General features: G+C 33.1%; 1 protein-coding gene across 1 annotated transcript in view; it reads right to left on the bottom strand.

The window, feature by feature from the left end:
- Positions 1-15,053, bottom strand: part of Nuak1 (Nuak family kinase 1) — a 29,928-nt gene that overhangs the window by 6,276 nt on the left and 8,599 nt on the right. The window contains 10 exon segments of the mRNA XM_029303384.2: positions 2,565-2,734; positions 3,302-3,337; positions 3,493-3,780; positions 3,904-4,268; positions 4,876-5,211; positions 5,312-6,416; positions 6,496-7,003; positions 7,069-7,539; positions 8,261-8,460; positions 8,689-8,802. Coding sequence (XP_029159217.2) covers positions 2,565-2,734; positions 3,302-3,337; positions 3,493-3,780; positions 3,904-4,268; positions 4,876-5,211; positions 5,312-6,416; positions 6,496-7,003; positions 7,069-7,539; positions 8,261-8,460; positions 8,689-8,786 — 3,577 coding nt within the window. The 5' untranslated portion in view covers positions 8,787-8,802.

The raw sequence follows: 15,053 nt of genomic DNA, 5'->3' as shown, positions 1-15,053 counted from the left end.
CTTCACTGTGCATCGTCGTTTACTTTTTCCCATTAATTTTTGTATAATATTGCTTGACGCAAATAAGCACACGTCTGCGGAATAAATCATACCAAGGAACCTGGAAAATCTCTCACAGGAACTCTCGCGAGCAGGACGTCTGGTGATCTCGTCCAAGATGCACGCGTGAAAAGTGTCATATGTGTATATAATAATGTCCATCAATTTGTCTTCCCATCGTGTAAAATTGTACCGTTTCTCTTTTCTCTGCCGTTCGCAAGTCGCTGCGATCGTTCGAAGATTATTCTGTTATTCTGCGGTAACAATCAGAGACAGATCGACGAAGGACCTTGACGACGAGAGTGTGTGCGTTTTGACCGAACAGTTCTTTTTTTTTTCTTTCTTTCTCTATAATATATAATGAGATACTGCGTGTGTGACTTCGTCGGCGTCACGTCAAAACACTTTGAGAGAATTAGGGAGATATAGGCATTAGTACCTAACTTGGTTTGTGTCTACTGGGGATTACCGTCAGCCCGCCTACGTAGAGTCACTCGCACGGTCGCTGCAACAACCGTCAATAAAACCGTCAATCAACGTGTCATCAAAACGAAGCCACTGTATACATTTTTCTATAGATTATATCTCCGATAATAATTGTTTGCTAAGCTCGTTTCATTAATATACATATGTCCCTTTCGCGTACGAACAGGGTCTTCTTTCTTATTTTTTTTCATAAATATAAAATTATATCAATATATAATTTTCTAGATTATATTGCTCTAATAATTTACAAAAAAAAAGTATACTCTCTGTACATGCATTATCATTTTTTTTTAATTTTTTATTAATGCGTATGTTATATAAATGATATATTATTAATAAAATATTTATATTTATATTATATTTTTAAAAATAAATTATTTGTAAGGGATAAAAGAACAATTTTGATACATCATTAATAAGATTTGCTCTCATCGTTGAATAAAAAGGATCTCGATTTAGAGAAGTCCCTGTCGTTTAAGTTAAGCAAATTGATTTCGAAAACTCAACTACTATAATTTTCAGTTTTCCTTTTTTTTTTACGAAAATGCTAACAAACAATTATTTTAATTACTGATTGAAGAGTCGACGATAGACGTAAATTAATGCATGAACTTGAATTAAATATGGATCTCAGTCTTTGGATAGTGGAATTGAGACTCTTGTTTGTATATTGTATATATGGATATGTATGCAGAACATGCTCCAAAAAATATTTAGTGTAAACACTATAGGTAAATGAAAAAAAAATAAGGAACTGCTACTACTTTTTGTTATGAGATAATGGAAATCAACAGCAGCAGTGCATCGCAACAACTATGGCGTATTACCTACGAGGTTCTATGTCAGGCAAAGTGAGCTTGCATTATTTATTCGTTATGTCTCTTTAATTTACTTACTAGGGAACAAAGTATTTTTACCTGTTACTCTCTCTTTATTTAATTTTTTTTTAATTTTTCAAACATACATGTAATTCGTATTAAAGATAATATTAATTTTACCAAACAACGCATTAGACAAATCTTGTAATTTTTACACTAGGAAACAAATTCTTCAAAATGAGAGTTTATTTATCGCATTAAAAATTAATAAATGTAATTGGCTACCGCGAGGGAATGATGCGTGCAAACATGCTTTCGAAAATATATGCAATTTAAAAATAATCGTGAAGAATTTGTTTTATCTCTCAGTTATTTGTAAAAATTGAGAATGTAAATATTTTTTATAAAATAATTCTTTATCTATCTTTTCTATGTCAAAAGAGAATACAAATGGCAATAATTAAATATCGTTCGTATAAAAATATTGACAATATCGTACTTTATTTCGCTTATTTATAACACCGAATTAAATATTCAAATTTATAAAATTAAAAAGAGATCCATCTCCGCATATATATACCCATCTCTGCCAAACATGAACCGTATAATTAATCTACCGTGTGTTAGTACCAAAAATTGCAAAACATCGTCAGGCAAGAAATCAAAGAATCAACTTATCGAAAGGAAAGTAATCAAAATTAAAAAATTAAAAAAAAAGAAAAAAGAGAGAAACAATAGGTAAAAATCAACAGAAAGATGTGCTCTGTCTATCAACGACTCGACAACAGCTAGGTACTAGGAGATGCATACTGAATACCATCCAGCATTTTCTCACAAGGCTAATAAGTTTAACTAGTGACAAAGTAGCACTGATGACTACGGCGATTCCAGCAGAAGCTCTCGTTATCCATATATTTTGTAACGAAACCAGATCTAATTGTATATATAAGAGAAAGTAAGAGGCTGATTACAAATTTAAAAAATTATGAAAAAACTTCAGCTTCTGTGAAACGCGCGAGTCAACATTCTACAACATTGAATATTCGTATGTAACAATTCATGGTGGACCTTGATCGACATAGCGACAGCACTTGAAGACATCAGAGACTTCAGAAATTTTTAAATGGTCAACACAAATTGACTTTGTTACGATTTGCTCTCGCTCTCGTGTCAAGGTGCCACGTAAAATTGTAAGATTATGATCGTACTACACTCTCTTACCTCTTGGCAGCGTATTGCTCCCGATTTCAAAGACGCTCTCTCTGGAAGGTGTGCTGCGAGACCCGGGGCTGTTTGGAGTTCCGGGATTGGAGGTGCTGGCGGAGTCTCTCCTTGAGAACACGTCCGCGTCACGACTCAGAGAATGTTTAAACTGCGATTCCGAGAGTCGCCTGTGCGAAAGAAAAAAGAATAAGGTATCACTTCTGTAAGCATGTAAAGACTAATCAATTTTTGATGCGATTTGAAGAGTGAACGCGAAAGTGTTTGAAAAGAAAAATAAAGACAGCGAGGGTGAGAAAAGAATATTCACATCCAAGACGACCGCGATACGAGAGGGTGCGCAAAATAAGTCGAAGTCTACCAAGGCAAAATCAGTACTGGCAAGTAAGAGGCGAGTGTTTGGCAAGAAGCGAGGGATGTCAGCCTTATGCGGATTGATCGCAAGTATTTCGAGCGTGTTTATTTTTTACAACGTGTACGAGCTACTCTCAGGTGTCTTCGTGCGGCACGTGATGGTTGTTAAGCCGAGATGTGGTGAAATTAGGTTGACTGACACATACATGTACATGTATATATCTAGTTTCTTTAACCTGCTGCTCTTGTGTCCAATTGCGATCTTTGTGTTTCTTTCTTTCTTTCTTTTTTTTTTCACGATGACTACTATTTGTATCTCGGCTAACAGACGCGTGTTACACTACGTTCTATTACAAAATCTCTTTCTGAACAATTGGACTCACGTAGTCATTGTCCGTGTTTCGACATAGCTCTCGTAGCTTGCACAGACAAGCATAAATATATCAATCAATAATGTCAAGAGATCATTAAAAATGCTTAAATATAATTATTCTCTGTTAGGTCCAAGCTGAAAATGTTTAGAACATTCGCACACGCGATAATAATTATAAGAACGAGATACGCGTATATTTACCTAGACAACGGCTTGTTAAGACCCCAAAACGCTTGAGACGCGGGTTGAGAGCCAAGTCGACTGAACAGTCTGCTGCTCGGGAAACCACCGGGTCGATCATCGACGTTGAGTCGTTGCGTCAGACTTCGCACTCTGGACAGTAAGGTCGAGAACAAATTCTCGGCCGTCAGTAACTCGAAACCGTCGTCATCGTCGTCCTCGCCGGATGACAAGCTGTCGGCGTGCTCGGTCGACCTAGACGGCCGCGAACTCCTCAACCGATGCATGTGTCTTTGCAGTAGATCCTCGCTGTTGAAATCGAAAGGATAAGATTAAGCTACTGATGACAGTTTAGCTACACATTCATACATATGTAGACACACGTTAGACGTGTTTATCAGATTATTTGGTTTCATAAAGTGTATCCTTTACCCGTGCAACGAAGAAAAGGGAGACTCATCCTCGCTAGCATCCAAGAGGAGAGAACTCATTCTTCTGGGTCTACCGAATCGGGATCTCGGTGGGTTCGTGCTTGTCGGTGTACTAGTCTTGCTCTCCGGCTCCAGACTACCCGATCTAGGAGTGACATAACCGCCACCCTCCACCGCGATAGGAATTATATACTCCCTAGGACTCTTTCTGATCGGTTCCGGACCCACTGTTGACCCGAGAGCGCTGTCTGTGTCCGAATCAGCAGTCGATTGACGCGACAGAGAGCCCGATCGCTGAGACATTGATTTCTGGAAGATCGGTTTAATCGGCGGTGTGGTCGAATAATCCTCAGATCCCATTTCCACCTATACGTTTTGCAAAAGCAAGAGTTAATTTCATCATGTAAAATAAAAAAAAAATATATATATATATACAGTACCCTCCATAAGTTTGGAAACACCTTACATTTTACAGTTAAACAATCGTATGGCAGCGATCTGTGTAGATTTTTTGTATCAATCAAACGTAAAATATTTAAATGACATTTTTATTTATGACAGATCGCTGCCATGCAATTGTTTAATAGTAAAATATAAAGTGTTCTCAAATTTGTGAAGGGTACTGAATGCAATAAATAACAAATATCCATTTATAAGACTATTTCTTGTTAACACGATTAATAATATTTCAAATAATATACTGATAAAAAACATTCCATTAAGTTTATATTCTTGCATGTTACGAATATCTAATTAAAGAATATTTCTTTAGAGAATTTTTCTCTTAAATTAAGATGATCCTTTTGACAGATCTGTGCAGATTTTTTGTATAAATAATAAATCATAAAATAAACATGAAATATTTAAACGACATTTTGATTTATAACAGATCGCTGCCATGCAATTCTTTAACTGTAAAATGTAAGGTGTTTCCAAACTTATGGAGGTACTGTATATGCTTGAAAAATCAAACCTGAATTGGTATAATTCTCTCTCTCGGCGGTGGAGGCTGAAGTCCGCCTTCCGGCTCTAAGCTCGCGCTCCTACGAGGCAACCCCACCGCGGCGACCGGAAACGCCACCTCCGATCTCTGCGTACGCAGTTTCTGCGGCTGAAAAGCATCGATCTTAGCCTCTATCTTGGACTTAAACGCTACGGTTTCCAGCGGCTTGGACCCGGATAACGTAATTTCGGCTTTGCTAGTTTTTCGTCTAGGTAATGTTGCGCTCTTTAATGTTATCTCCATTTTACTTGACATCTTAGGTTCCTCCAATTGCGAATTTTCGGTAGCAGATGACGTGCTAGTTATCTATCAAAAAAAATAAAGTAAAAGAAAACGAAAAAACAAATGCGAACCGATTGGTAATAGATGGAATATGCGCTAACAATAGTGTTAATCTCGCACTTACGGTTGCTTCCGGTGTCGCCGACTTGCCTTCAAATTTCGTCTCGATTGGCGTGGAGACGGAGACAGTGGCTGATCGCATGTCATTCGGTGCAACTTGTATCTTTAATCCGAGTTTCTTGGAGTCCGAGCTTGGAGGCGATATTGGTGGCGAGCCGTTCAACTTTCTTTGCATCGGAGGTTTGCCAATCGCGCCGCTTATGATATCGACGGCGCGTTTCTTCGCTTCGTCTCGCTTATTCAATCTGTCGTCAGTGGTTACAATTTCCTGATTTTCTACCGTCTGCTTTTGTTCTGCCTCCTTCTCGCCCTTCTTGTCTGTTGGCACATCGATAATAACTTTAGACGCGCTGGCCTTTACAGGAAGTGGCGTGGTTACGGAGGAGAGACTGGCCTTTCGTTCAAAGGCTCGCTTCGCGCCTCCCACGTTAACACCAGGAATAAATATCTTCTTAGGTTTCTCATTTTCCGGAGTAGACGCCAGCTGATTAAATTTCTCAGCAGTCTCGAATATCTTTGAGCGCCGTCTCTCAACGGGTTTAGCGGGTGGACTTATCTCTTCATTTGGCAGCTCGGAGTTAAAAGAGAGTGCTTTCTCTTTGAGCTTCTTGAAGTCGTTCTCCGTTGGTTCGAATTGCTGCGTATCTTGCGACAAGTACGCTTCGTTTTTGGTACTTGTGTCATTTTCGTTTGGCACTTTTGATTCCAGGGTATCCGACTTCTGATCAAGCGGCATCTCGCTTGTTTTATTGACGCTTTCCGAAACAGTATCTGTATCTTCGTGTAAACTTTTGCTAGGAGACTTGGTATGCTTTTGTGGAGACATGTCTTGCTCATTGCTAGCCTTTTCATTAATTTCATGTATTTGCTGAACGTTCTCAGTGGATACTGGTTCGTGCGACTGTTCGCATTCGCTCATCAACGGTGTCTTGCTCCTTTCTTTACTCGGCGATCTCTCTTTTGATTCTTCGATGAGTTCTAAGCAAGCAGCCGCGCATTCTGATATATCAAAATCGACAGTCTTACTCGTAGGAACAGTTAGAAGGGCTGCAGGATCCACCTCCATCGCCTCCTCCGATATAGAATTTGGAATTGGAGCCGAATGATGCCTAAAATAAAAAATTTATCATTACACACATTACATTCCTTAAATCTTAATCAGAAAGTAATTTCAAAATTAATATCTACCTCGACACAGATCTATAGGCTCTGGACTCTCTCTCATCCGACTTCTCTTTCCTCCTGGATCTCTCTTTTCTCTTAACCCCCGCCGCGGTCGTCTCGTCCGTCGATGATGTAGTCTCCAGCTTCCTCTTAGCATCCCCGGCCGCGGAAGACCTTGGTTCCTCGTCGAACAACTCTCTTATTCTTCTGTCAGAATTATTCTGATCGAGTTCCATCAAGCTACCGACCGAATGGCATCTGGTAGGTACTAATGTTTCGGAAGACATATTATTCGCGACGTCTCCGCCCGCCTGCTGATCGCCCACCAGCAGCTTCTCGGCGCTGGCAGACTGTGGCACCAGTGAGAGCAACAGATCCAACCGAACAGGGGTCTGAGCCGCCAGATCCTCGGCAATATCGAGACAATTTTGCTCGTAACCCTCGTTCACCCACCAATGAGTGCAGATTTTCTCGATGTCTGCGCGTCGAGCAGGACACACTGTGAGCATCTCCTTTATAAGCACCGAGGCGGCTAAAACGGCAGAAGATAGAAGTGAATAAAATGATCCAAGCGTTCTGTGCAAGCATTATACTTACGAGACGGCTTCTTGGGCTCGAAGTAATCGGATTGCGAGATCTGCTTGACTAGTCGTTTGAAATTAGACCCATCGAAAGGCATAGCACCGTAGACCAATGTATATAGCAGAACACCCAGACTCCAGCAATCCACTTCCGGTCCGTGATAAGGAGTTCCCTTCACGATCTCCGGACTCGCGTACAACGGACTGCCGCAGAATGTATTCAACAATCGTGTCTCGTCGAACACGTTTGAGAGACCGAAGTCGGCTATCTTCGCGTTCCCGACTTGATCCAACAAAATGTTCTCGAGCTTCAGATCTCTGTGGCAGATCTTGTGTTTGTGGCAATAAAAGACGGCGGTAGCAATCTGCCGGAATATTCTCCGAGCCTCGTGCTCGCTTAGAACCTTGCGGTCGCTCAAATAGTCGTACAATTCACCACCGGCTGCGTATTCCATCACTAGCACCATCTTTTCTTTGTTTTCGAACACTGTGAAATTACATAATAAAATGTAACATTACGTAGCAAAATTAACTGGTAGAATTTCGTTAAATAAATCGTACAACAAACTGAAAGTTAATTATCCCATGAAAATCAATTTAGCTGTAGAAAATTCAATTCTCTTTTCTATTAATTCAATTCATCTTTTATTCAATCATTCTATTGGTTATTTTGATTAAGAATTCTATTAGAAAATATATTAAAATATTAAATAATGTATAATAATATAATATTATAATATAATATAATATATTATATTATATATTATATTATTATATTATATATTATATTTAATATTATTACATGTCAAGTTTTTGAAATAAAAATGAATAATGATCTCGAATACTTAGGGCTTCTTCAGAAAAAATTATTTCAAGTTATTTGTTTAATTATCGAATTAAGAAGTTACAGAAACAAAAGTGACTTTTTCTTTTGAGAGAAAAATTGAATGAATGTAAAATTACATAATAAAATGTAACATTACGTAGCAAAATTAACTGGTAGAATTTCGTTAAATAAATCGTACAACAAACTGAAAGTTAATTATCCCATCAAAATCAATCTAGCTGTAGAAAATTTAATTCTCTTTTCTATTAATTCAATTAATTCATCAGCTGTCATTTAGACAAAAGAAGAGGATTTAATCAACTACTTGCATGTCAATTATACTATCCAAAACTTATAATATATAGTCATCTCAAATTCTCACCTTCATAAATATGAATAATATTCGGATGTTGAACGCTCGACATGATCTGTATTTCTCTTCGTATTCTGATCAAATCGGCTTCCGTTTCAATCTTGCATTTTTTTATCGTCTTTATTGCCACCTCCTGACCAGTTTCCTTATTTATTCCTAATTGCACCTTACCGTAAGTGCCCTGTCCTAATTTCTTTATGATATCAAATCTGCAAAAAATAATTTAAAGAGAAATTAAAAACGAAAGGTAGATGACTGATTAAATCTTAATCTAATCACATTGTCGAATTAAACCTTGTGTATCCAATTATAATTATTCATTTATGACAGTTCTTATCAGAATTTGTTTCTTAATATAATTTTTATTTTCAAGCTGCATAAAAACATCTTATACGAAGAAGTGGATTACTGGACTCTTAAATTAGACTAACATTTACCTTTGTTTCAACTTCCGCTTGTGGTTGTGAAGCCGCACACCCCCTGTACTCTCCATCCCCCCCATAATGTTATGTATACTTGCTTCTCCGACAACCATCTTGCCTGCGTTTTATCTGTAAAAAGAAAAGCAAATGAGAAAAAAAATTCTGATGTATTGTAAAGAAAATTATCTCTTATTTTACAATCATTTTTCAGATAAAAATAAACCTGAATACTTTTTCCCCAACTTTTGCATTCTTTATGATACAATAATAATAATAATAAACTATTACATAATACACTAAGAAGCGCGGAGGTTTGTGTATGTAACAATAATAATAATAAACTATTATATAATACACTAAATAAGAAGCGCGGAGCTTTCAAGGTAAATCTTCAGACATGGATGATGCTGACGTATAAGAAAAATTTCATTACTTTCGTACACATCTAATATCTAAATAAAGCTTCTCTTCTATTATTTGACATCAGAAGAGACAGATATATCTCGATTATACACGACACATTAACTTCGCACTTGTCTGTCGGTGTTGAAAAGCTCGGGAGAGATTTCGGAGTAATCTATTTTTTCAATGAACCAATATTTTGATTTCGTCCCGAGCAATAATGGATTTCGAGATGCTAGCATTTTTTTTTATTGCCACGTGATTCTTTTCCTTCTCTTTCTTCATTCTCTCTTTTTTTTAGCCGCTTTCCGCCTCCCAGGCGGAACCGCCGGCGCAGACGCTCTCATAAACGAGGATGACAACGATAGAGAGTACAGCTATAGCCGTCACAGAGTCTTACATTAGAAATTGAAGAAGGCGAGAGGAAGATAGAGAGAGAAGCAGAATGCGGTGAGTTTATTTCGGGCATCGAAACGCCAGTGTATTCCGACCCGTCGTCGGTAGGTTTCTTCTCTCTGCATCGTCTTCTCGTCCACGTACCAAGGAGACGTCCTCTAATTTCCGAAATTCCTCGGGGAAATCCTTCAGACAAGAACCCTTTCTGATTTTCCAATTAAATATATAACAATATTTAAATTTATAATTAATTTTATGTATACAAGGAGGGAAGTTTCTCTTAGAATTTACCCTGAAAATCATGGTAATCATGGTGCGGGATAATATATGGTATTGGAAGAATTTTTTATTAAAATTGCTCTGATTAATATTTACAACAATAAAAATATTAATATTTTATTTTAATATTTTATTTTAATATTTTATTAATATTTTATTTTAATATTTTATAAATATTTTATTTTAATATTTTATTAATATTTTATTTTAATATTTTATGAATATTTTATTTTAATATTTTATGAATATTTTATTTTAATATATATATATATATATATATATATATATATATTTTATTAATATTTTATTTTAATATTTTATCTTATTGTGGTAGATATTAAAATTTTTAATCGTGGTAAATATTAATCAGAGAAATTCTTATATAATTCCTCAAGGAATATAAAAATATATAAAAATATAAAAATAATCTCTTATAAAATTCTAAAAGAAAATCCCCTCTGTGTGTATAAAATGGTAAGAATTATTATATATTTCGTGTGTATTCATAATAATTTCATAATAATAAATGTAAGAAAAATTAGCGCGATAGACAATATTGAATTTAAAGGCAATCTAGGATCTCGCCCTTGAGCTCCCTTTCGCTGTTACGATTGATTAAAATGCAAGACAGTTTCACGACGCGTTTGATGCCAGTTTGTTCAATATGCGCGTTAACAAACTCAAGTGACTCTAAATAACTCGGCTCTTACCACACGTGACTATCATGCTACGAAATTGTCGTATTAATCTCATTCTGGGACGATTAATGGAACGTAATTGTTACCTCGACCGATCTCTCTCTCTCTCTATCTGTCTCGTTGTTTCCTACAGAATTTTTCATCGCCAAAATAGCTAAGCGCCTTCGTGGCGCATAAATTACGCCACGATTTCGTCAATGCGAGACAGTTGCTTCGCCAACGAAATAAATCACGGACGCGAATATACGTTTCCGAATAAGCGCTTGAATAAACCTTGCCAGACGTATCCATTGACCAATTCGCAACCTTCGCAAAAATATCAAAGTGTCGATCATTTCCAAGTTTAGTTAATAATAATGTTATTATTAAATTATTGGTTATTTTGGTTAAGAATTCTATTAGAGAATATATTAAAATATTAAATAATATATAATAATATAATAATATTATAATATAATATAATATATTATATATTATATTATTATATTATATTATATATTATATTTAATATTATTACACGTCAAGATTTTGAAATAAAAATGAATAATGATCTCGAATACTTAGGGCTTCTTCGGAAAAAATTATTTCAAGTTATTTGTTTAATTATCAAATTAAGAAGTTACAGAAACAAAAGTGACTTTTTCTTTTGAGAGAAAAATTGAATGAATCAAAGTTCGTAGTTTATCCAATAAGTCTATTATATAATACAGTTTAACAACTAAAAAAAATAATCATTGCTTACTTATAGTTTTTTTATATACTTGATATAATTTTGACTTCAAAATGTTTTATCTCTCACAATTCTAAATAAATTAAGATTAATTTATCTTGCTAACTTACGACATGTGTTTTATGCTTTTCATGAAAAAATTCATTGTAAAGATTGAAATTAATAAATATGATTTTTGTAATTGTTGAATCTCTCTATTACAGAATGACAGAAATAAATTAATTTCAATAAATAATTATGTATTGTATAAATTATGTATTGTTCCATTAATATTGAACTTACATTCAATGTTAAATTAATTTATTTTTCAGTAAAATCTGAAAAATTATTTTATATACAATTTTTGCAATTTTAATATTATATATCAATTAAACTAAATTTATTTTGACATTACATTTACATTTAAATTTAGATTTTTAAAAAGTCATTAAACCTGAATAAATATAATGTTAATTTGCACTTTTTCTCTCGCGACAATAAATTCAATCTTTAATTACGAAAATTTTTTTCAATCTTTTTTTTATAACAATTTTAAGTATTTGCACTAAAAGTTTTAACATTATACTCACAATTTTCCATGAAATAAAATTTCTTCAGTACGTCGTAAGTTTGTAATATTCTAACGAATATTAAAGTAGCCATTCTTTAAACTTCAAACTTTTCAAAATTATGAGATAATAAAGTATTTTTCTTTCTTGTGTGTGTGTGTGTGAAAATTCTGAGATAATATAAAAAACATTCGATTCCTCTCCTTTGCTTAATTTAAAAAAAAAAAATATTTTTATGTATTAAAGTAAATTACACGCTGCATAATTTTGCGCACTGAAAAACAAATTATTAAATTAATAAATATTTATTTTAATACTGTCTTATAAATAATTTATCTGGAACAAATAAATATTTATCTATAAATATTTTTTCACGTCAATATTAATTATTATTAATTATAATTATTAGTTTCAAATAAACAATTTATAAGGCAGTATTAAAATAAAAAACATTTATTCAAATTCAATAAATTTTTTGTCAGTACAATATTGATTCCATTCCATGCACCGAGAGAAAACAATTATTATTTTATGTATTAAATTACACGTTGTATAATTTCGCACACTAAAAAAAAAGTTATTAAATAAATATTTATTTTAATACTATCTTATAAATCATTTATCTGAAATAAATATTTTTCTACATCAAATCAATTATTATTATTATTATTAATTATGTATAATTATTAGTAAACGATTATAAGGCAGTATTGAGATAAAAAAAAATTTATTCGAATTCAATAAATTTTGTTGTCAGTACAATATTGACGAATGACCCATTCTGTGCACCGAGAAAAAACAATAATTTTTTTATGTATTAAATTACACGTTAATAATTTCGCGCACTAAAAAAAATTATTTTTCTTATAATCTGTCTTATAAATCATTTATCTGAAACAAATAAATATTTTTCCACTCATTTTTCAAATCAATTATTATTAATTATGTAAACAATTTAAGGCAGTATTGAAATAAAAAATATTTATTCTCTCAAATTCAATAAATTTTATTGTCAGTACAATATTGACGGACGACCCATTTCGTGCACCGAAAGAAAACAATTATTTTTTTATGTATTAAATTACACGTTGCATAATTTCGCGCACTAAAAAAATTATTTTTCTTATAATCTGTCTTATAAATCATTCATCTGAAACAAATAAATATTTTTCCACTCATTTTTCAAATCAATTATTATTAATTATTATTAATTATGTAAACAATTTAAGGCAGTATTGAAATAAAAAATATTTATTCTCTCAAATTCAATAAATTTTATTGTCAGTACAATATTGACGGACGACCCATTTCGTGCACCGAAAGAAAACAATTATTTTTTTATGTATTAAATTACACGTTGCATAATTTCGCGCACTAAAAAAATTATTTTTCTTATAATCTGTCTTATAAATCATTCATCTGAAACAAATAAATATTTTTCCACTCATTTTTCAAATCAATTATTATTAATTATTATTAATTATGTAAACAATTTAAGGCAGTATTGAAATAAAAAATATTTATTCTCTCAAATTCAATAAATTTTATTGTCAGTACAATATTGACTGACGACTCATTTCGTGCACCGAAAGAAAACAATTATTTTTTTATGTATTAAATTACACGTTGCATAATTTCGCGCACTAAAAAAATTATTTTTCTTATAATCTGTCTTATAAATCATTTATCTGAAACAAATAAATATTTTTCCACTCATTTTTCAAATCAATTATTATTAATTATTATTAATTATGTAAACAATTTAAGGCAGTATTGAAATAAAAAATATTTATTCTCTCAAATTCAATAAATTTTATTGTCAGTACAATATTGACGGACGACTCATTTCGTGCACCGAAAGAAAACAATTATTTTTTTATGTATTAAATTACACGTTGCATAATTTCGCGCACTAAAAAAATTATTTTTCTTATAATCTGTCTTATAAATCATTTATCTGAAACAAATAAATATTTTTCCACTCATTTTTCAAATCAATTATTATTAATTATTATTAATTATGTAAACAATTTAAGGCAGTATTGAAATAAAAAATATTTATTCTCTCAAATTCAATAAATTTTATTGTCAGTACAATATTGACGAACGACCCATTCCGTGCACCGAGAGGCGACAACGAGCCGCGTCTGGATGGCGACGTCGTGTTGCACGGACCAGACAAGGTCCACGTCCGAAAGAAAATAATTCTCCACTTGACTATCCGAGCTCTCTCTCTCTCTCTCTTCTCTTCTCTTTCTCTGGGACATCCCTGCGGGCCGACGTAAGCTCGTCGTCTAGCTATTAATGCACCGCAATATGGACAACTGACTTAAGCGCGCCCGTGCTTCAGTTCAGGCGCCTGGACCCGACGTACGTACACGTACATCAAATTTACATATATACATACACATATACGCCGACCATCCCTTTCTCTCGCCCTGTCCACGTGCGAGAACGACGGCTCCCCTCGGGTGAATGAAACCGAAAAGGCGACGTCGCGACGCGACACGTGACACGACCCTTCCGCGATTCAGAATTTCTTGTCGGCGAACAATAAAATGCCGAGACTTTTACTCATAATCAAAATACCATGAATATGGAGAGCGTTCTTTGGAAGATAATTGACGAGAAGAAATAAATATTGGGTTGTCAGAAAAGTCGTGACGTGTTATAATATAATAATCAGGGTTGCATGGGTAATAACTAGTTAATTTTAGTTAAAAGTTAAAAGAGAGTTGAAAAGTTAATAACTTTTAACTTAGCTCAGTTAATTTAAAATGTATTAATTTTTAACTTCAGCTATGTAATTATTTTTGACCTTAAACTTATTAAAACTTTTTTCCTAAGTTAAATTTTTTTTATCCCTGAATACTATATTATTGTTTTTTATAAGTTATAAACGTGTTATTTTTAAATTAAAGTATTATTAATTTTTATGTTTATTTGGCATCAATTGTAATTATAAAAATATAGATTTCTATATAAAAGTGAAAATTTCTTTGGTATTTGTTATTATAAATTTTAAAAGAATTAACAAACAAAATTCTAATTTAATATAAAGATTTTTAAAAATTAACTTTTGATTTAACTTCAGTTAATTTAATCTTAACTTAACTTTAATTGAGTTAATTTTTTACTCATGCAACTTTTCACTAAATTAATTTTATAAGCAACTAACTTCAACTTAACTTAATTTTAAAAAATCATTAACTTACCCAACCCTGATAATAATTAACTATATATGTATAAGTAAAAAACCTTTGAAAAACATAAAAAACAGAAAAAATACGACATGACTTTTCCGACCTAATATAATTTTTTGCGAGT

Source organism: Nylanderia fulva, unplaced genomic scaffold, assembly GCF_048542155.1.
Source record: "Nylanderia fulva isolate GAGA-0341 unplaced genomic scaffold, ASM4854215v1 Scaffold1, whole genome shotgun sequence".
Lineage (NCBI taxonomy): Eukaryota > Metazoa > Arthropoda > Insecta > Hymenoptera > Formicidae > Nylanderia > Nylanderia fulva.
Note: the sequence above shows the minus strand (reverse complement) of the source record. Positions and strands in the feature narration are given on the sequence as shown.